The sequence below is a fragment of the Drosophila persimilis genome, unplaced genomic scaffold (assembly GCF_003286085.1).
Source record: "Drosophila persimilis strain 14011-0111.01,24,50 unplaced genomic scaffold, DperRS2 tig00000676-arrow-arrow-pilon, whole genome shotgun sequence".
In the NCBI taxonomy this organism is placed as follows: Eukaryota; Metazoa; Arthropoda; class Insecta; order Diptera; family Drosophilidae; genus Drosophila; species Drosophila persimilis.
The window spans coordinates 150,900-169,035 of NW_020825332.1; the positions used below are offsets into that span (position 1 = coordinate 150,900).

The 18,136-nt window shown below is 47.5% G+C and overlaps 6 protein-coding genes across 9 annotated transcripts; 2 read left to right on the forward strand and 4 right to left on the reverse strand.

Moving 5' to 3' along the window:
- Window positions 1–1,659: 1,659 nt before the first annotated feature.
- Window positions 1,660–4,997, reverse strand: LOC6601069. Its single transcript, XM_002026057.2, has 2 exons — window positions 4,345–4,997; window positions 1,660–4,273 (listed from the first exon to the last, which is right to left on the reverse strand). Exons 1-2 carry the CDS (start codon window positions 4,894–4,896, stop codon window positions 1,913–1,915), a joined length of 2,913 nt encoding a protein of 970 aa, XP_002026093.2. The 5' UTR covers window positions 4,897–4,997; the 3' UTR covers window positions 1,660–1,912.
- A 1,959-nt stretch (window positions 4,998–6,956) lies between these two features.
- On the forward strand, window positions 6,957–13,568 carry LOC6601067 (striatin-interacting protein 1 homolog). 3 transcript variants are annotated; one of them, XM_026991481.1, is made up of 5 exons: window positions 6,957–7,109; window positions 10,283–11,184; window positions 11,248–11,369; window positions 11,424–13,034; window positions 13,101–13,568. In XM_026991481.1, exons 1-4 carry the CDS (start codon window positions 6,984–6,986, stop codon window positions 13,013–13,015), a joined length of 2,742 nt encoding a protein of 913 aa, XP_026847282.1. In that variant the 5' UTR covers window positions 6,957–6,983; the 3' UTR covers window positions 13,016–13,034; window positions 13,101–13,568. The 3 variants fall into 3 exon arrangements, with proteins under 3 accessions (XP_026847282.1, XP_026847280.1, XP_026847281.1); XM_026991479.1 differs by having other exon boundaries at window positions 6,958–7,109; window positions 11,248–13,034; XM_026991480.1 differs by having other exon boundaries at window positions 6,958–7,109; window positions 11,251–13,034.
- Window positions 7,181–9,085, reverse strand: LOC6601068 (probable phospholipid hydroperoxide glutathione peroxidase). Of its 2 annotated transcripts, none has more exons than XM_002026056.2 (4): window positions 9,067–9,085; window positions 8,148–8,358; window positions 7,640–7,963; window positions 7,181–7,585 (listed from the first exon to the last, which is right to left on the reverse strand). In XM_002026056.2, the coding sequence occupies exons 2-4, from the start codon at window positions 8,346–8,348 to the stop codon at window positions 7,394–7,396; spliced, it is 717 nt and encodes a 238-aa protein (XP_002026092.1). In that variant the 5' UTR covers window positions 8,349–8,358; window positions 9,067–9,085; the 3' UTR covers window positions 7,181–7,393. The 2 variants fall into 2 exon arrangements, with proteins under 2 accessions (XP_002026092.1, XP_026847284.1); XM_026991483.1 differs by lacking the exons at window positions 8,148–8,358; window positions 9,067–9,085 and adding exons at window positions 8,591–8,685; window positions 8,943–8,966.
- Window positions 13,569–13,807: 239 nt separating the features above from the next.
- LOC6601066 (SWI/SNF chromatin-remodeling complex subunit SNF5) lies at window positions 13,808–15,568 on the reverse strand. The gene has a single exon (XM_026991482.1). The coding sequence runs from the start codon at window positions 15,460–15,462 to the stop codon at window positions 14,455–14,457; it is 1,008 nt and encodes a 335-aa protein (XP_026847283.1). The 5' UTR covers window positions 15,463–15,568; the 3' UTR covers window positions 13,808–14,454.
- Window positions 15,568–16,670, reverse strand: LOC6601065 (dolichol-phosphate mannose synthase subunit 2). The gene is made up of 2 exons (XM_002026053.2): window positions 16,141–16,670; window positions 15,568–15,706 (listed from the first exon to the last, which is right to left on the reverse strand). The coding sequence occupies exons 1-2, from the start codon at window positions 16,247–16,249 to the stop codon at window positions 15,570–15,572; spliced, it is 246 nt and encodes an 81-aa protein (XP_002026089.1). The 5' UTR covers window positions 16,250–16,670; the 3' UTR covers window positions 15,568–15,569.
- Window positions 16,671–16,792: 122 nt separating this feature from the next.
- LOC6601064 (phosphatidylinositol N-acetylglucosaminyltransferase subunit C) lies at window positions 16,793–18,110 on the forward strand. Its single transcript, XM_002026052.2, has one exon. It carries the CDS (start codon window positions 16,831–16,833, stop codon window positions 17,689–17,691), a length of 861 nt encoding a protein of 286 aa, XP_002026088.2. The 5' UTR covers window positions 16,793–16,830; the 3' UTR covers window positions 17,692–18,110.
- The last annotated feature ends 26 nt before the right edge of the window (window positions 18,111–18,136 follow it).

Here is an 18,136-nt window from a genome sequence, read left to right on the forward strand (position 1 = left end):
AAATAAAATATGTAATTCAAAAAATTTCTTGTATCATCGTTCAATCCCATCCGATTTGATCGAGGAGATCTTTCCGAGAACGGAGATATAGCGATTTAACTAAAAATCGATTACACACCCGCAATCAAAAGGCAGTATCCATAGTTTCACAGAATCCAGGACATTTTCCTGATTGCGCGATGATACGTATCGTGTCCTGATGACGGAGTTACGAGGATGGTTCGATGCATCGTGATTTAATTATTTGCAATGCCAAAAATAAGTAAAATAAATGCCAGATAAATGTGATATGATGTCCTTTTTCCGATGCCAGTTGGTTGGCAGGACTCTCCCGATCACAAAAAGGCATGCCACGCCCCGATCCGCCCATAAATAGTCGTGATATGGCGTACAGAAAAAACCAGTATTTTGATTACATGCAAATCCCAATCTTCGGAAGGCAATATCTCAGCTAAACAGGGCCAGATCGGCGAAGGACCTACCTTCCCAGGATCGTGGGGAGCCATCCTGTCGGTTGGCATCAAAATCTCGACCTCGAAAATGAGGCCGATTTTTGACAAATTCAATGATGTAACCATCATGATTTTTGGCGAAAATCGTGAGGACACGGATGTCCTTTTTTCTGATACCAATCGGTTGGCAGGACTCTCCCGATCACAAAAAGGCATGCCGCGCCCAGATCGGCCCATAAATAGCCGAGATATAGCCAAAGAAAAAATGCTAATTTAATCGGACGTCAAACGACGAAAACGAGGAAATTTCAGACCGAGGTACCAAGCCAACAGAAAATGCTAGAAAGCAACTGAGCTTTTGTTTGCCCCCAAAAGTATGCAGCAAAAATTTATGTTGCAAAAGTTACCTTCTGCTGATTTCTGTTCGCCTGGTACCCCGGTCTGAAATTTCCTCGAATTCGACCATTTTAGTCGCCAGTCGAGGGTTGTTGTTGTACAACAATTGACACAAATTGACAACAACAACAAAATAAAAAAGGTCAGTTTTGTTTTGTTGTTTTCTCCCTTATTTGTGGGCCGATCGGGACGCGCGACGGCTTCCTGCGACGGGAAGAAAATTCTTGATTTGATGGAGTCCTTATCAAGGATCAAGGATATTATCTCCAGCCATATACATACATATATCTTGTTTTCTCCGTTATTTGTGGCCCGATTTGGCAGTGTGATGGCTTCCTGTTATAGGAAAAGTATCCGTGATCTCATAGGGTCCTTATCCAGGATCGAGGATTAAGGATATTTTCTTCAGTCATATGTATATATATTTTTTTCTGTTATTTCTCGGCCGATTTTGGTGGAACCTGTCTTCCATTGATAGGAAAAATATCCTTGATCCTTGGATAAGGACTCAAACATCTTTACACCATATCCAAATTTCGCTTTCTAGGCTATTTTTAGGCCAATATCGTTGATTCCTTTTAGTCCTTATCAAGGATCAAGGATTTATTCAATTGTAATTAATATTTAGTTATCTTCGTCATTCGTGGCCCGATCAGAGCGTGCTAAGCCTGTCTGGGATCGGGGAATATCCCCGATTTGATGGAGTCATTGTCAAGGATCAGTATCCTTCCCCAGTCAAAAATATCATGACAATCGATTGCCAAATTTGCCCGAGATATAACGCTTTCAGGTGGCGCTGTAAACCTTTGGGTTATATTTTACTCGACGCATTTCATATGTACTTTATTAATGGCAAGTAATTCTGCACTTAATCCTACAGTTTTAAACCAAATTAATCCAAACAAGATCAAGATCAAACAGGGAAAGGGCCCTCCCACCGATTTTGAGTACATTTCTAAACTAGATTCTACAAAAAAACAATGAAAAAAAATACATTAACAAAGATACAAAGGCGCAGTTCGTTTCGTTTCGGTTCGTTTCCACGTTAAGGATTCAGGATTAGCCTAGCCGTACGGAGCGTAGAGGTTGCCATGCGTTGATGTCGACTGAAAGTGCACCAAGTTGCCATGCGTTTGTACCGGTGGCTGGTAGTAGGCCGCCTGATGGTATAGCGCTGGATGGGCATGCTCGTTGACCTGGATCTGATGGTAGTTAGTTATCGGTTCGTGCTCCACTACTTCGCGAACCGTCTGGAACGGATGGTTGACCACAATCCGACGCTTATGGAAGGTTTCGCTGGTGGCTGCCGCATCGGTCGGCGCGGCCGTGGCGGCGATCACGCGTTCGTTCGGCTTCAGATGTCCGGCGCCGCCGTTGAGGGAGACATCCACATCCTGAGGTTGGGCCTGGACGGGCGTGGGTGTGGCCTTTGTGGCAGACACATCGCCAGCTGCTGGAACTTCCACAAGACGTTGCGACTGCTGCTGTCGTTGCTGGAGACGTGCCGATGGCTGCTGCTGTTGCTGCTGGCCCCTGTCGCAGTCCGGTGTAACGGTGGAGGCCACCACCATGGGCTGTTTTCCCTCATTGCGATCGCCGATTTGGATTTGAATGTGTGTATCCTGGGACGCCTTTTCCTTGGGCACCTCCACCTCCTTGGGTGGTGCCTCTACCAGCCTGGCCGACTGATTCTCGGGACTGAATCTCATTTGGGAGTAGGGGGCACTGTACTCCAGATCCTCGGCCAGGGGATTGCGTTGACGCGCCGACTGGGCATAGTAGCCCCGCTGAACGGCAGGCTTTACAGCGGCCTTGGCATAGACCACTGTACCGCCCACATGGTTACGCAGATAGGGTTTGATTTCGGCCACATGAGCGGGCACTTCGGTGATCCTCTGCTCCTTGGGCGGTGTCTGGCTGCTGCGACCCAGGTAAATGTTGTGCTGCGATGGCGGCAGGTGGATCTTGTGCTCGTGCTTGATTATCTGGGTGCGTGGCTGCTCCTGTTCGACCGGTGCCTGCTCCAATCTCGCTGGCTTCGCGTCCACATTGGCGGCATTGACGTTGGGCAGGAACTCCCCTGCGAAGTAGTCATCATTATTGTTGTAGGGCTGTCGGTTGTAGCTGGTTCTCTGCTGGTAGCTACGCTGCAGGGGACGCTCATAGTTGTTCACTTCGTTGGGCGGAATACTCCTGGAATACTCCTGCTCCGGCTCTGCACGGGTAATCATATTGGGTGTCAGGTGTTTCGTGCTGATCTTGATCGGATTGCCATTGCCATCGACGGCGGAGACCGAGGTGGATGTGGTCTGGCGACTATCGACAACATCGCCAGCGACCTGCTGTGGCTTCTGCTGCTGGAGCCGTGCCTCCACGTACTCATCCTTCGGCGCCTGATCGTACGATGGCATGGTGGTCACACTGGAGCCAACGGTGGTCGTTTGCTGATCCTTGGACGTGGCCGGGGAGTCGTAGGAGTCGTATGAGGGTCGGTACTCGTTGCCATTTCCATTGCCATTGCTGTTGCTATTGCTGTTGCTATTGCTGTTGCTGTTGTAGCTCTGGGTGTTGTAGTTCTGTCCGTTGTTGCTGTAGGCGGCAGCCACCGCGGGATGCGGGTGTCCCAGTGGCAGCAGAGTTTCCCCCTTGGGAATCTTGGCCACCGGGTGATCCAGTTCCACGACAAGCGTGCCCGCCGGCTTGATCAGCACACGCTCCTCGATGTCATAGAACTCCTTCTGGATGGCCGGATGCCGGACCTCGTACTTCTTCGCCTTGAGCGCCGGCTGCACAATCTGAATCGTTTTGGTGACCATCGGTCGCTGGGGAGGAGCGTAGCTACGTGGAGGAGCGGGCGGCAGATAGCCCGATCCGCCTGGATAGGAGGACGACTGATCGCTGTAGTCATCGTAGCCCTGGGAATCGTATCCCTGACCATCCTCCACCTCTGGCGGGTATTGGCCATGGTAGTCCACATCCTGGCCATCGTCGTAGTTGTACACATTTGGATCGTAGCTGGGTCTGTTGTAGCTCGTGGCAGGATTGTAGCTGGAGGTGGCATCGTAGCTGGAGACGGTATCTGCTGAATGCGAAGCCCCAGTAGGGACCGGAACACTGACGGAGCCGGAGGAGGCGGAGCTGCTGCTGCTAACACCAGACGTGGAGGAGTGCACTGCGGCTGCCACTGGAGCCTGGGGAGCTTCATAGATGGGTTTACTCTCAGCAGCCACCTCCACATTGGCGCTTTGTCCCTGCGAGGACGATACTGGTGCTGCCACTTGACGTTCGAACATGCGCAGCTGCTGCGATCGGGATCCCCCAATGGCCACCACCTTCTGTGGCGCACTGTCGTCACTCGCGGATGAAGTCACTCCAGAGCTGGTCTGCGTGTAGCGCTGTGGCGCAGGATTCGATGATTCATAGACCTGCAAAAGATAGCCAGATTCAGAATATTGATGCATGTTTTCATTCATTCCATTCCCCCTTGAATACTCACAGTCTCCACGGTGGGTCCGTGGCTATGGTAGGATTGGATGTACCGCTCGAACTCCTGGTTCTGGCGCAGCTGCTGATTCCGCTGACGGAATTGCCCATTGTGTGGTGCCTGCAGTTGAGGCTGCAGTTGCTGGTGAAAGCGACGACTGTGATTGCGACGACGGGGCATGCGTGCGTTCTTAGCGGCTACCGATGAGGCCTGCAGTCCCAGTCCCTGGCGAGGAGTCAACTGAGCGGATTGCTGTTGCTGCTGCTGCTGTCCCACCTGTTGCTGCTGCTGCTGTTGACCCATCTGCTGCTGCTGTTGGCCCATCTGTTGTTGCTGCGGCTGCGGTTGCGGCTGGGATCTCTCTTGAATCCTCTCAAAGCGCTCCTCCTCATTCATCATCGCGGGACCCGCTCTCAGCTCCGCTGGGGCTCGTCCATCCACATAGCTAACATCCGCTGGATTCGTGGCCGGCTGTTGGGCAATGGAGATATTCACGTGGGTGGCTGCCTCCACATAGCTCCAGCCCGCCAGCAGTAGGAGCATCAGCAGTGCCCGACACATCATGGTAAAGAGTGTTCCTGTGAGTGATCCTGGCCCCGAATATAAACCCAATTGCGAATCGATTACCGATCGCAGACCACCTCCAAAGCTGAACGCGTCTCACTGTCTGAACAATCAGTGCGTCGTGCCGCGCATATTTATACCGATTCCATACCATTCGTTGGAAATGGAAATGGACATGGGGGAGCGATCGCGATCAGTGTCAAAGTCAACTACGGCACAACTACAGGTAAACACCCTGTTTAGGGATGAGTCTCAGATGCTTGCCCCAGTTCTACAATTAAAGGCATCGCATCGCATCGCATCGCATCGCAACGCATCGGAACGTATTCATTGGCGATCGATCGATGATCGATGATGGATGATGCATTCAACAAATTGCTGTCGTCGCTTCACACTTGTGTGGCACGCTCCTCCGATTCGGACTCGGATCCGAGATCTCAAATCCGAATTTCAATCGCCAAAAACCCGCGCCACCCGTAATTGGACAGTGCCACATTTTTCCAGTAATTGTCGGAAGGTCGAAGTCAGACAAAGTCTCTTGGCGACTCATTTGAACTTGAAAACTCAACTGAGACGTTGCACTGCCGCTGCCACTGCCCCAACTGGTCTCCAGTTGGGCTTAAACGATGATCGGACTGGGTTTGGGATTGGGATTGCTGGTCAGGCACTCTTGCGCAACTTTGAAGTTGGCGACTATTTGCATTCGCAACAAAGGTAATAAAGGTAAAGGCTAATCGTGAGATAAACACCAATAAAATCAAAGTCAAATGTGTTGGGTGGGTGGCATACAAGTGAATACGGGGTTTTTTTAAATCTATTGGAGTAGCTGAACAACTCTTAATTTGATATGGTATTTATTCCCTCTGGGAAGCGGAGGCTTCAGCGCATTACAAACCGAACCCGAAGACGACAATCTGGACAGTCGAATATGGGAGTTGGTACCGTCCTTGAGATCTTTCTGATAGGACACCCATAGCAACCTTGCGATTGGTTGCTGTTCCAGACCCTTTCTGTTCCAGGAGTGCCTGGAGTACCGCTGTTCGAAAGTAGAGACCGGAGATGATGGAGAAGTGCAGTCGCTGATCAAACAAAATCATTTATAGAAATCTGGTACCTAAGAAGAGGTACCCAAGAGCAATGATGACACGGATATACTTTAAAAAGGAGCTATGTGGACTTACAAAAGAAAACATCACGGATTGATAGCTGTTAGTCCAATGAGGCTCTACTTATGCATGAAGCCAATCCTATGAAGCGAGGCCAGGAAGATCTGGGCGATGTCAGTGGATCCCCAGTCCCAGTCCAGAAGTAATACAGTTTGGCTACAAACTCCTCGATCGCATTATTCGATAAATTATGCTTTTTAATTTACTATATACTCTCAGTATCGACGTTAAAGCATAAAAACATTGATCCAATAACAAAAAAAAAAAAAAAACGGGAACGCTGTGAGGGCCGCGACTCTATATTTACACCCGATACTCGCTCCTCTCCGCCAGAAGATGCACACTGCATTATAAGAGTGTGAGAGAGAGAGAGAGAATAAGTTAGACACTGAAATTTTATTGGTCTCTTCTGGGTATAAATATGATCCGATATAATCAAGAGTCGACAATCTGGAAGCTATTGTCATTTTTTATAATTCCGCGCTTTTGGTTTTTCCGTACTTTATGGGCGAAATTTTGAAATGTACTTGCATAAGTGTGATATCACAGGAGTCTGGGTACAACATTTGGTTTCTCTAGCTCTTACAGTCTCTGACACATGGCTCTATCGACTCGGCTTTTGGTGCTATTCCAATTATGTATATCCTTTATAGGGTCGGAAACGCTTCACCCAGAAGGCTGTTACATGTATCCACTTCCATCACAAATCGAATATCCCATGCCCCTAATCTAGTACCCCCACACCCTTTGAGCCCTAACCAAATGGATACCTGATCGGATTCGAGCAAAATGTTGTACAATATTTCACAGGCATCAAACTGACAGCACAAAATTTAAATTAGTAGGTATATAAAAAAGAATTTACATATATTCGATCCCTAAAGTCGAATGTGTGTGATACAGTAAGAAAGGGAATTTTAGATGCCCAGAGGTCATTCATCCAACCAACCAATGAACAACTCCAGAGCTGGAACTGGAAATGCAGATATCTTAAGCTTCGTGGCGCTGCTGAAGAATTTTCAGCAGAGCCGTCCGTCGATCCCTCTGGTAAGTCCAAACGATGGATGGATAATGTGCCCTGCATTTCCAATGAGGAGTGTAACAAAGCGGCACAAAACTGGTGTGTACGAGCCACAAATGGCGTTTATTTATGTTTAAGTGAAAACCAAAAACCAGTAACTGGGGTAAATCGTATGCAGCATACAATATATATAGACATGCAGTACATGGGCCGATCCAGACACAAGACTAAATTGTGGTCTGTTTCGTTTATTACTTAAAGCAACGCGAAAGCTAAAAGGCGCGATTTAATGCTATAATTTAGAGGAGATCTACAATAGTTTCTCAATATCCTTGGCAATGTCCATAGGATCGGTGGTTGGGGCATAACGATTGATTGGGATTCCCTCTTTGTTGACCAGGAACTTTGTAAAGTTCCACTTGAGACCACTGCCCAAAGTGCCAGACTGTTTGGCCTTCAAGTACTTGTAGACCGGAGCAGCGTTATCGCCATTGACATCCACCTAACAGGATGACCGATCGTTAAACAACCCGCGCAGCTGTGGCAATAATCTTACCCTGGCAAAGATTTCTCCAATGTCAGCCTTGGCATCGCGCAGATGACAGACCATTGCCTCGCCGTCGGCCTCCGGCATTTGGGAGTTGAACTGATTGCAGGGGAAGTTCAAAATGGTGAGTCCACGCTCGCCGAACTTCTCCTTCAATTCGGTCAACTTCTGATAGTTGTTCTTAGTCAGTCCGCACTTGGAAGCGATATTAACTACCAGAAGTACTCGGCCCTTGTATTTGTCCAGCGACACTTCACTTCCATGGGTGTCCTTTACGGTGAACTCATAGATAGAAGCGGCGTTCTTGTAATCTCCGTTGGCAGACATGTCGATCTGGAACAAAGGGAAAATCATTGCTGATTAATGGTTTCCTTCTTTAGTGGCAGACACACCCATTATTAGATATAACAAGCAACAGAGGACTAGGGATAGTCAACGCAACAGATATTTAGTTCAGCATAGAGACAAGCATCAGAATTAGTCAACAACTACTACTACTCGTACGGGCACTACTCACGGCAGCTGCTGTGGAGTACTGGGGGGCACTGACGGCTGCCGCACAGCTGACTGGCAGGAGGACCGTGCAGAACTTTAGATTCTGCCTTTGACTCTGACTCAGTTCGATGACCGGCCCAAGGATTCTTCGACTTGTTGCGGCCCGAGTCGATAAGCACCTGAAAACCTGCTGCGAAATGGTCTGAAACTGCCTGAGACTCATACTTTAATTGCTGCAAATAACGATTGGAAAATGCCAAGTAATCAGAAATAAGTACTTTTGGGAATATGTATTGTGTAATTTATAAAGTGCAAAGTCGCGTGTCCTACGGATTTCTAACCTACACGCAGCAAGGGAGCAGTGGCTGTGTCCGTGTCCGTGTACGTGTCGGGCTTGTTAGGGTCATTCATTACGCATGCAAACGATACAGTTCTAATGTGGTTGGATGTGTTCTGGGTAATTACTTGCTTGGTCATATACATGTAGTAGGTGACGGCCAAGGCCACGGCCAAAGCTCCTAGCTCGCCAATCGAACGGCCAGCCATTGCTTTCTCTCTCTCTAAGATTTCACAAGAATCAGGAATGTATTGTATAGTGTATAGTATATGTTGGGCGAGTATATGTTGTGAGAAAAAGTCTGAATTGTGCAAGCTCACGCTGATATGCGACACAATCACTGGGGTGCAAAGTACAGCAACACAACAGGCTGACTCTTGCAGGTGTTCTTAAAAAGATTGAATTGCTCCCTTTACCGTCACGCAATTATCGAAAAGTCTGCGAAAGCTTGCTATTGTTAATAATTTTTAAATGGCTTACTTATTTCGTAATCGCGAATACTTTTGAACGTAAATAAACTGCCGGCGACTTTTTTATGATACAAAATAAATGTGACCACGGATTTTATACCTTCTGACGTTCTCATAAATATACCAAAACATACCATCTCATTTTCAATATATAAACGGTAAACGGTCACCCTGATAAACTGCCGGCTACTTTTTTATTACGTTCTGACCCTCATAAATATACCGTCTCGTTTTCAAAATATGCCGTAAATATACCAATGTACATTCTTTACTTATACACACTTCGTACCTTATGTATATTTACATATGTATATAAAACAATTAATAATTACACGATAACTACACATCTGCTACATATCAACAACTTATTTATAGAGTATTTGCATTCGTATACCCTATCTCCTGTAATTAATGCTAAAATTCTCTTTTTCCAGCTGTTTTGAAACATTAATAATGAATGACTTTTTCTCAGATTGACATGTTTTGACCTATTCTGTATGTATTCATGTAAATATTTCTATACCGATTCCTATTTTCGGTCTTTGTACGAACAGGGTTTTCTACAACATTTCTTTGAGATATTTCTAAAACATAGTCAGTGTAGACCTCAATAGGATAGTAGAGCTGTGCGCCTAATTTCGAAAGTGAATTAGTGACAACGATATAAATGCACGAAGAGCGCAATAATTAAAAAACCTGCGTATGGAAGTGTCTATATATTCTTTGAGATTTCATAAAAAATGCACTTAAAACGTGCAGTAGTGCATGAAATACAAATACGTAAAAATGCTGACATAACTTTATAGCAGAGGTCGGCAAGGTTGTGGCGCTCACGTGCAGGTGAATAACGGTGGCTGGCACGAAGGAAATGTTTTGTTGTTTTGCTTGCTTTCTACGCACACAAACACACTGCAAAACATGTAAGTGTGTGCGTGCCGATCACTGTCTTTTAGTCACGGTTCACAGTTTTAATGCAGTGGCACCTTTTCAGTTATTTTCGGCTTACCCAGAAACGGTCACACATATACATTTTCTTCTTTCTTTTGTGCGTGTGCGTGCGTGTGTGTTTTGTTTTTTACAGAACATATTTTCCAAATTTCTAGAGAAATGCAACCAAAATAGTATAATGCCAGAGTTTTAGCGTGTAAACAGGACAGGAGTCGGCCTCTTACACGGTCTAACGCAAAAACAGCTTCACACATTCAACGCCCGCCCACTGCCCGCAGCAGGGATACACGGATACGGATACACATTTACGCACCCACCCACACACACACAGAGAGACACAGCTCTGTGACAGAAAACAGCCTCTAAATGATGCTCTCATCCATAAACAACTCCTTCGAGCAGGACACCCACGATGTGGACGCCAACTGCGATGGCCCCGACCTGGATTTCGTCTACTCGGATGTGGATAGCTACCAGAACGAGATCGCCGAGCTCTATAGCTACACGGAGTACTGTGAATTTCAGTCGAATGTGAAGGCATTCGAGGACCAAATGGAGCTGTACGACTTGCCACCCAACTGGCAGAAGCAGGACTCACCCTCGCAGCGCAGCATTGTGATGAAGCTCATCGACCAGCTCGAGGTCTCAAATCGAACGTTACGCATGCAGGCGGCTCGTTGCATTTTGTATCTGGCTCAGGGCTGCTGGGCCGAGGTGCAATCGGATGAGGAGCAGCACCAGAATACGCGAGACAATGTAATTGTTCTCTACGACCTGGGCGTCTTTTCGTCGTTCATCGATCTGCTCAATATGGAGATCGAGAGTGCCTGCTCCCCCGACATTGTGGCCGTCAAGATCACGAACGTCACCCTGGTGGACTCCACAGACATCCGAGTCATACTCTCGGTGCTGTACATCATAACGGAAACCATTCGAGATGAACGCGAAAAGGCTAGTGAGGACTACAAAGATCTGGCCGAGTCGTTTGTCCAGGAGATAAATTCCCCCCTGGCCGATGGCGAGCTGCTGGCCGTCAAATTGCTTGGCATGATTACGCGCTTCTGCAGTGGCGCTGCTCCACAGTTTCCCATGAAGAAGGTGGTCCTGCTGCTCTGGAAGGTCTCGCTCCTGGGACTTGGTGGCATGGATGTCCTGAAGAATCTCAAAAATGAGTATCGACTGAAGGTGGGCCTGGATCCGATCAAAGAGGATACGCTAGAGGTCACAAAATGCATGAGAGCCAGCTCACCCCCCGCCACCGCAACGGATATTCTGGAGAATCAGTATCCTAAGAGGAGTTTCAAGTGAGTAGGATTTGTCCCTTTTAAGGAGGATTGGTTTTATTGACACGTTTATTCTGTTCGTAGTAGACGATCGCTGATGAAGCAGCGCTTCTTGGACGAGCCGGAGCAAATCGACATGGAGATGAGTGGCAACGAGGGATCGGGGAATGCCAACAATGCTAGTGGCAACAACGGGGGAAGCAATGGTGAGGAGGAACTTCTGCAGTACTATCGACCCTTCGATGACCCCTCGTCCTCAGCCTCAAACACAGCGACAGCCAATCCCAACAATCAGCCCAGCCTAACAGCACCTCTCGCCGCAGCTCCCCCAGTGCAGATCACGGCGCGTCTGCCCTGGACGCCCAAGGTGCGGCAGAAGGACATTGATCAGTTCTTGGACATTTCGCGAAACAAATTCATTGGCTACTCCCTGATTGGGGATCACGAGAGCCTGGCGGGCCTACCGCAGCCCATACACGAGGGATTCAAGACCCTGCAGCGGCACATGTACATGAGTCTGGCGGATATGCAGATAAAGAAGGAGGAGGACATTGCCAGGAATCCCATTTCCACGCACGAGGATGAGATCAAGCTAACGCCAGCAGAAATCCTGTACCAGGCAATCCTGCCCAACCTCCCGCAATACATGATAGCCCTGCTGAAGGTGTTGCTCGCGGCCTCGCCCACATCCAAGTCCAAGACGGAGAGCATCAACATAATGGCTGATGTGCTGCCCAAGAAGATGCCGCTGACGGCCACACAGTCGACCAAGCTGACAGTGGACATGGGCAGGCACAAGGAGATCATTGTCAAGGCCGTCTCGGCCATTATCTTGCTCTACTTGAAGCACTTCAAAATCAATCACGTTTATCAGTTTGAGTTCATGTCACAGCATTTGGTGTTCGCCAACTGCATTCCCTTGGTACTGAAGTTCTTCAATCAGACAATCACCGAGTACGTCAACACGAAGAACAACATCCCACTGCTCGACTTCCCCTCCTGCGTGATTGGGGAGCAGCCGGACCTAAGCGGCGACAGCTTCGTTTATGGCGCCGACATGTCCGACAAGCCCTATTCCTGGCGTAATGTCTTCTCGTGCATCAATCTGCTGCGCATCCTCAACAAGCTCATCAAATGGAAGCACTCGCGCGTCATGATGCTGGTTGTGTTCAAGTCGGCCCCCATCCTCAAGAAGACGCTCAAGGTTCGTCATGCCATGATGCAGCTGTATGTGCTAAAACTCCTCAAGATGCAGACCAAGTATTTGGGACGCCAGTGGCGCAAGTCTAACATGAAGACCATGAGCGCCATTTATTCCAAGGTGCGTCATCGCCTCAACGACGACTGGGCCTTTGGCAATGATCTCGAGTCGCGTCCCTGGGACTTCCAGGCGGAGGAGTGCACGCTGCGGGCCTGTGTGGATCGCTTCAATCTGCGACGCTATCCGGAGGCCACCCAGAAGTGCGGAGCGGGTGGTGGCAGCGGCAACAACGGCGGTGGGGGCACCGCTGCCCAGAATGCAGAGAACTCGCAGCAGTCCAACATGAATGCAGGCAACGGCTATGGTGGCAATAACGGAGGAGCCGACTCGAACGGATATGGGGGCAACAACGGAGGAGGCGGAAACAATAGTGGCAATAATCAGCAGCAGCAGCAGCAGCAGCTTAATGACTACGGTGTGGAAGGTGGCTTTCCCAGCGACGAGATTCTAACTCATTCGGACTTTGCCTTCTTTGGGCACTCCGGCTGGTGGGATCGCAAAGTGGAGCTGACAGATTACTTTAAGGCAAACTATGCGGTGTGGCTCGAAGAGGAGGTCTACAACAGTCAAATCGACTGGGATGCCCTCTAAAAAACATAGTAGTTCGTCGGTGAGTGGACCCTACGCGTGTCGCACACACCAATCTAACGAATACTATATCTTATACCCTTTTTAGAGCCGCCTTTCTAGCTTGACTCATGGCGGCCCATATCCACACCGATAGCGCCGCTTCAGGCCACAGCTAGATCCACAACATATGCGACATATATAAACAGAAAAGTTATTACCATAATTCTAAGCATAATGAAGTACATTGATATAATCCATGTAGTCCCCCCGATCAAGATTGGAACAGCAAAACACTTACTCATGCAATTGGCAATAATACGGCAGGCCACGCTGCACCACTCCTATACTGCTCCTCACTATTCTAGCAGGATACATATACAGTAACAGAATACCCTAACTAACGATGACAAGAATGTATATTTCACATTGGTATACATTTTTTTTAAATTTAAATATTTATTATTTTTCTTGTTCTATAAAACACCCTATATCCTCCGGTTGGAATGCAGTAGATGGCTTCTGTAGCAGAATAAAAAAATTAATTAGTTCGAAATGGATTCGATTCAATCATTTACATGTCTTGTGTGTTTCTTCCATAAAATCACCAATATGTTGCACTGTTTCTGTCTTGTCTTCAGAAGGAATTGCAGTGGCTAAGCGCTTACTCCGTCTCTCTCTCTCTATCTCTCTCTCTCTCTCGCTCACACTCTTCCTGGTGCAGTGTGCGCGCTCTGTCGCAGGGAAGCGAGATAGCAACACACGTACCATGCTGACTCGAGTACCAGGTATAAATGAGGCAAGTTGTTTATAAACTTTCGTTTATCTTTTCAGTTTCTGGTTAAATGTTTCTTTATTTTCATTATGTGTGGGTGTGTGTGTTTTGTTTCGCACAAGAAAAATAGAGTTATATTGGTTTATAGTCGTCTTAGGGGCTAGCTTTAAACTTGGGGCGAAATATACACTAAAATATGTACAAGGTTCATCCATCGTAGATAAGCATTTACATCGATATTCCATCGTAAATCCCAGACCAAATGAACCATTTTTTAGTTGGTTTTCATTGCATTTCGGGGGATGAGAAAAATAAAACATAAGTATGGTAATATAATACAGTTATATAATAGTTAGCACAGCTAAAGTATGAATTCCTGAACCGGGTTTCCTTCAATTTTCACAATTCACAATCCAATCTGGCGGCTGCCACGGATCATTCTCCGCACAAAGAGAGACTATCCATGTCATCACATCTCACCCACATAACAACTATCTTAAATACGAAATAAAACTAACTAATAAAAACGTTTTACATATACTCGTATGTATCCCTTAAGGTAAGGTACATTGGGTTTTGAGCATGGATGCAAAATGGCAACGAGACATCGATCAGATTCCAAACATTTGTAGCCCCTTCTGCATCCTGCACTTAAAACCACTTGCTAATCTACAGGCTTTATTTCCTACTACTGCTCCATGGGGCAGGCCGTGGGTAAAACATTATTGTTGCTCGATCCCACGTAGAGCATCCCGAAGCGTTTCTGCTGTGGCGGACATGCGGGCGGCGCTGCCGCTGGGACATCGCAGCGCTCCTCGAAGTAGTGGACAATGCGCTGCAACACATACTTAAAGATCTTATCCCTGGAGATTTCGCCATTCAAAAAGGTAATTTCCTTGCAGTCCCGATATTCGCTAAAGTTTTTCTCGTAGTGCGGCCACACACACAGCTCAAAGTAGCCGGTAACGTCCGGCGGATCATAGGTGCGCTTCCTGCGCCGCTCGAAGCACTTTTCATACGGCAAATGAAAGTGGTACTTGATATTGCAGAGAGCCAGCAGTTCCGGCTGGTTGAATATCATGAAGCCCTCGACCAGCAGAAAGTTGATCTTCTTATCCCTCAGCTGAGCAGCGAATTGGGCATTCAATCGCATGATGTGGGCCGCATGCTGCTGCTGCTGTTGGAGCTGCTGCTGCTGTTGCTGTTGTTGCTGGTGGATCTGTGGATGGTGATGCTGGAGCTGCTGCTGCTGCTGAGGCACATACTGATAGGCACCGTTAACGGCTCCGCCCTGCTTGTAGTAGTTCGCATTGTAGTGGTGCTGGTGATACTGCTGCTGGAATTGTAGGGCATAATGCTCGAAATTTGCATAGGTGACCAACTGCTCGGCTGGCTCGGGAGCCAGGTGCCGTCCCTTGATGATTTGGGCTATGTCATTCAACATCCTGCTCATGTCCAGCGAGGTTAGGAGCTCAAAGTTGATCACCTTCAGTGCCTCGTTGCGCGTGTGACGCCTGTCCTCCACCGGCAGAAAGTAGTCGTCCTGGGAGATTAGCTGCACATCTCCAATGGTGTAGGGGGAGTTCCACAGCGGTGCACCGCTCAGGCCCTTGAAGTACTCGTGCAGGCTGTGGGCCAGGGTCGTCTTGCCGCCGCAAGTGACACCCGAAATGCCGATGACCAGCCACTGAGGCATCTTGTTGCCGACTGACTCTGGGATTTCTTTCCTGTTTTCAGCTTAATCGTAGCCGTTTGCTTCAAGTGATAACCTTTCCGATTCAGATCACTGTTGCATGTGCTGCCTTAATCGCGCTTCACCTTTAGGCTCCAAATGTGGTAGAAGGAGAATGCGGCAATGCCGCCGATGAAGATGACCCCGAATATAGTAGGCACTATAAATGCGTACCTCAGCGGCGGAAAAAACAGCCGTATGGGATTGCCTGTCGACATAGAGAGAAAGAGAGAGAGAGACAAAGAGAGAGAGAGAGAGAGAGGGAGAATAAAAGAGAGGAGTGGGATGAATGCGTGTTAGAAGAGTGACCTTGAAAAGGGCTAAAACCCTAAGGGAGCGTCATTCACATTTCAGGTAACGTTTAAATAATTTACGCATTAGCATCTACTATGCATGCACATATACATATAAACATATCTGCTGTTACATACATTCTATATGCATACATGTTTGTATTGTGGAATATATAGCATATATGCATGCAGTAATAACTGTCCAATTTAAAGAGCGTTACTTTAATTACTGCACAAAAGCCGCCCGCAAATCGTGCGGAGATTATTTAATAAAAAAAAATGTGTATAATCAGCAGCGCAGCTGCTTTTTGTCGTTGCTTCCACTCGGAGCGGAACGATTCGTACTCACCTTCATCGATGAGCATAAACGGCAGCACCGCCACCCAAAAGAAATAGTAGAAAAACACGGCGATTGCGGTTATCAAAATGATTTTTCCGAGCTGCGCATTTGAAGCCATAAATAAATGATCGAATATGTGCGACACGCGACTGGACGACTGCGGAAACTACGATACGATTACTGATTACTACTCGCGGGGGCGCACACACGCAATTCCCTAACTATTTGTGGCTCCACGGGCTCCGCTCCTCTGTCTGTCTGTCTGTGTGTTGGTTATAAACAAACAGGTGGTATGTGTATGTGTGATCGAGTGGGTTTTTCGCTGCAAAATTCTAGCAGCAGCGGTCCAAACAAAAACAACAAGAGCGCACCTCCAGTATTTTGGTGGAATATCTTACGTAAAAGTAGAAGGCTCGGCCAATTGTTTATTATTGTAAAACTATAGCTTTCGGCTTGCCACTTTTCATTTCATTTGCACGGATTTCTTTGGATGCTCACTCGCCCGGTCGGTTCGATCCCACGGTCAGGTATTTAGGTATTTTAGGAAGGTATTTATTATAAACAAAATGCTTAGTCCACGGTTGTAGGAAATGGCATTTATACCGAAAGTACCATGTATGACTTGGTATTTTTTGTTTTGTTCTCAGAGTATGGTCACACTGGATTTCCAATAAATATAAACAATTTCCATGTTTAAAAATGCCGAAGAAAACGCAGGAGAAACGAAAGCCGTGGGTGAAGAACCTCTATTCGAACCGCGAATACCCAGACAACTATACCGATGCCAGCTTCCTCAAGGATCTGCGTACCAATCTCCACGTGCGAATCTACACCTACAGTGAAGCCACAGCCGGCATCACGGTGCTCAACAATCAGATCTCCTGCATAGCCGGCTTCCTGATACTCTACCAGATGATGCTCAGCGACAGCGTCTCGCCCACCACCATACTCCTGCCTAGCTGTGGAATCACCGGATTGGGTTATCTGTGCTATCGCGGCAGAAAGCTTAGCATGCCGCTGTTGGGAGAGGATTCAAAGACCCTGGTAACGGTTGTCCTCTTTGGCTACCTGTTCTCCCCGATGCTACACACTCTGACGCAGGCCATCAGCACGGACACCATATATACCACGACCTTTTTCGTCCTGTTGGCTAACCTGATGTTCACCAACTACGGACTGGACGTGGCCGTAGTCTCCAAAGCCATATCGCTGAACGCCGCCATATTCGGGGCCATCTGCCTGGCCTCGCGACTCTCGACGTCGTACCACGCATTTGTGCTTCTCGTCGAGGCTGCCATCTTCTTTGTCCTGTATCCAATCATCACGGAGTCCAACTGGCATGCCCTCTTCATGATCCCCATCTTTGCCGTCTGCTGTGCGGCTCTCTACTGGATATCGCGGCCCGTGCTCTGCCTCTACGCCTGCACCACGCTGTTCATCAACTTTGTCTGTCCGTTCATATTCGTGAGGCAGCAGAAATACAAGTTCAACATCCACGGACCCTGGGATGAGGCCATTGTGGAGGAGAACACCGACGAGAATCTCGATGAGAACTTATAGCGCCAGCTTCGCTTCTCACAGCAGCTACAACCAGAAGAACGTGGTGGCGGCGATGTCGGGGAGCACTAGTAATTGGCATTCTCTAATTTAATTGTACATACTTTTTTTTGCTTTTTTTAATCAGTTTCATTCTAATCTTAATCATTATCTAATCCTATCCTTGTTATTTTGTTGTAAATTGTTCATTTGTAAATACTCGCATGCCTTTTAAAGAAATATATCATTATGTTGAAGTGCTTGCCGCAGGGTGGCCACGATTGTTTCCAATGTAACAAAGGTTCTATTTGTATTGCTGGGATATGGATTAGTGGATTACGATCAGGCCCAGAAGTCGTCCCAGAAATGACTCCAGTTACTATTTTTGGGCTCCTTCGTACTGTAATCGAAATGATGTCTGCCTTCGAATAAAAGCAGTAGTGGTGTTTTTCCGTAGATCGTTTATGTT

Coding starts and splice junctions, on each gene's coding strand:
- LOC6601069 (XM_002026057.2), bottom strand. CDS start 4,896: ATGATGTGTCGGGCACTGCTGATGCTCCTACTGCTGGCGGGCTGGAGC. Junction 4,274..4,344: donor ACGGACCCACCGTGGAGACT/GTGAGTATTCAA, acceptor TATCTTTTGCAG/GTCTATGAATCATCGAATCC.
- LOC6601067 (XM_026991479.1), top strand. CDS start 6,984: ATGCCCAGAGGTCATTCATCCAACCAACCAATGAACAACTCCAGAGCT. Junction 7,110..10,282: donor GCCGTCCGTCGATCCCTCTG/GTAAGTCCAAAC, acceptor TCCTTCGAGCAG/GACACCCACGATGTGGACGC. Junction 11,185..11,247: donor TATCCTAAGAGGAGTTTCAA/GTGAGTAGGATT, acceptor TTCTGTTCGTAG/TAGACGATCGCTGATGAAGC.
- LOC6601068 (XM_002026056.2), bottom strand. CDS start 8,348: ATGAGTCTCAGGCAGTTTCAGACCATTTCGCAGCAGGTTTTCAGGTGC. Junction 7,964..8,147: donor AGTACTCCACAGCAGCTGCC/GTGAGTAGTGCC, acceptor CCTTTGTTCCAG/ATCGACATGTCTGCCAACGG. Junction 7,586..7,639: donor TTGGAGAAATCTTTGCCAGG/GTAAGATTATTG, acceptor TCATCCTGTTAG/GTGGATGTCAATGGCGATAA.
- LOC6601066 (XM_026991482.1), bottom strand. CDS start 15,462: ATGCCTCAGTGGCTGGTCATCGGCATTTCGGGTGTCACTTGCGGCGGC.
- LOC6601065 (XM_002026053.2), bottom strand. CDS start 16,249: ATGGCTTCAAATGCGCAGCTCGGAAAAATCATTTTGATAACCGCAATC. Junction 15,707..16,140: donor GTTTATGCTCATCGATGAAG/GTGAGTACGAAT, acceptor CTATGTCGACAG/GCAATCCCATACGGCTGTTT.
- LOC6601064 (XM_002026052.2), top strand. CDS start 16,831: ATGCCGAAGAAAACGCAGGAGAAACGAAAGCCGTGGGTGAAGAACCTC.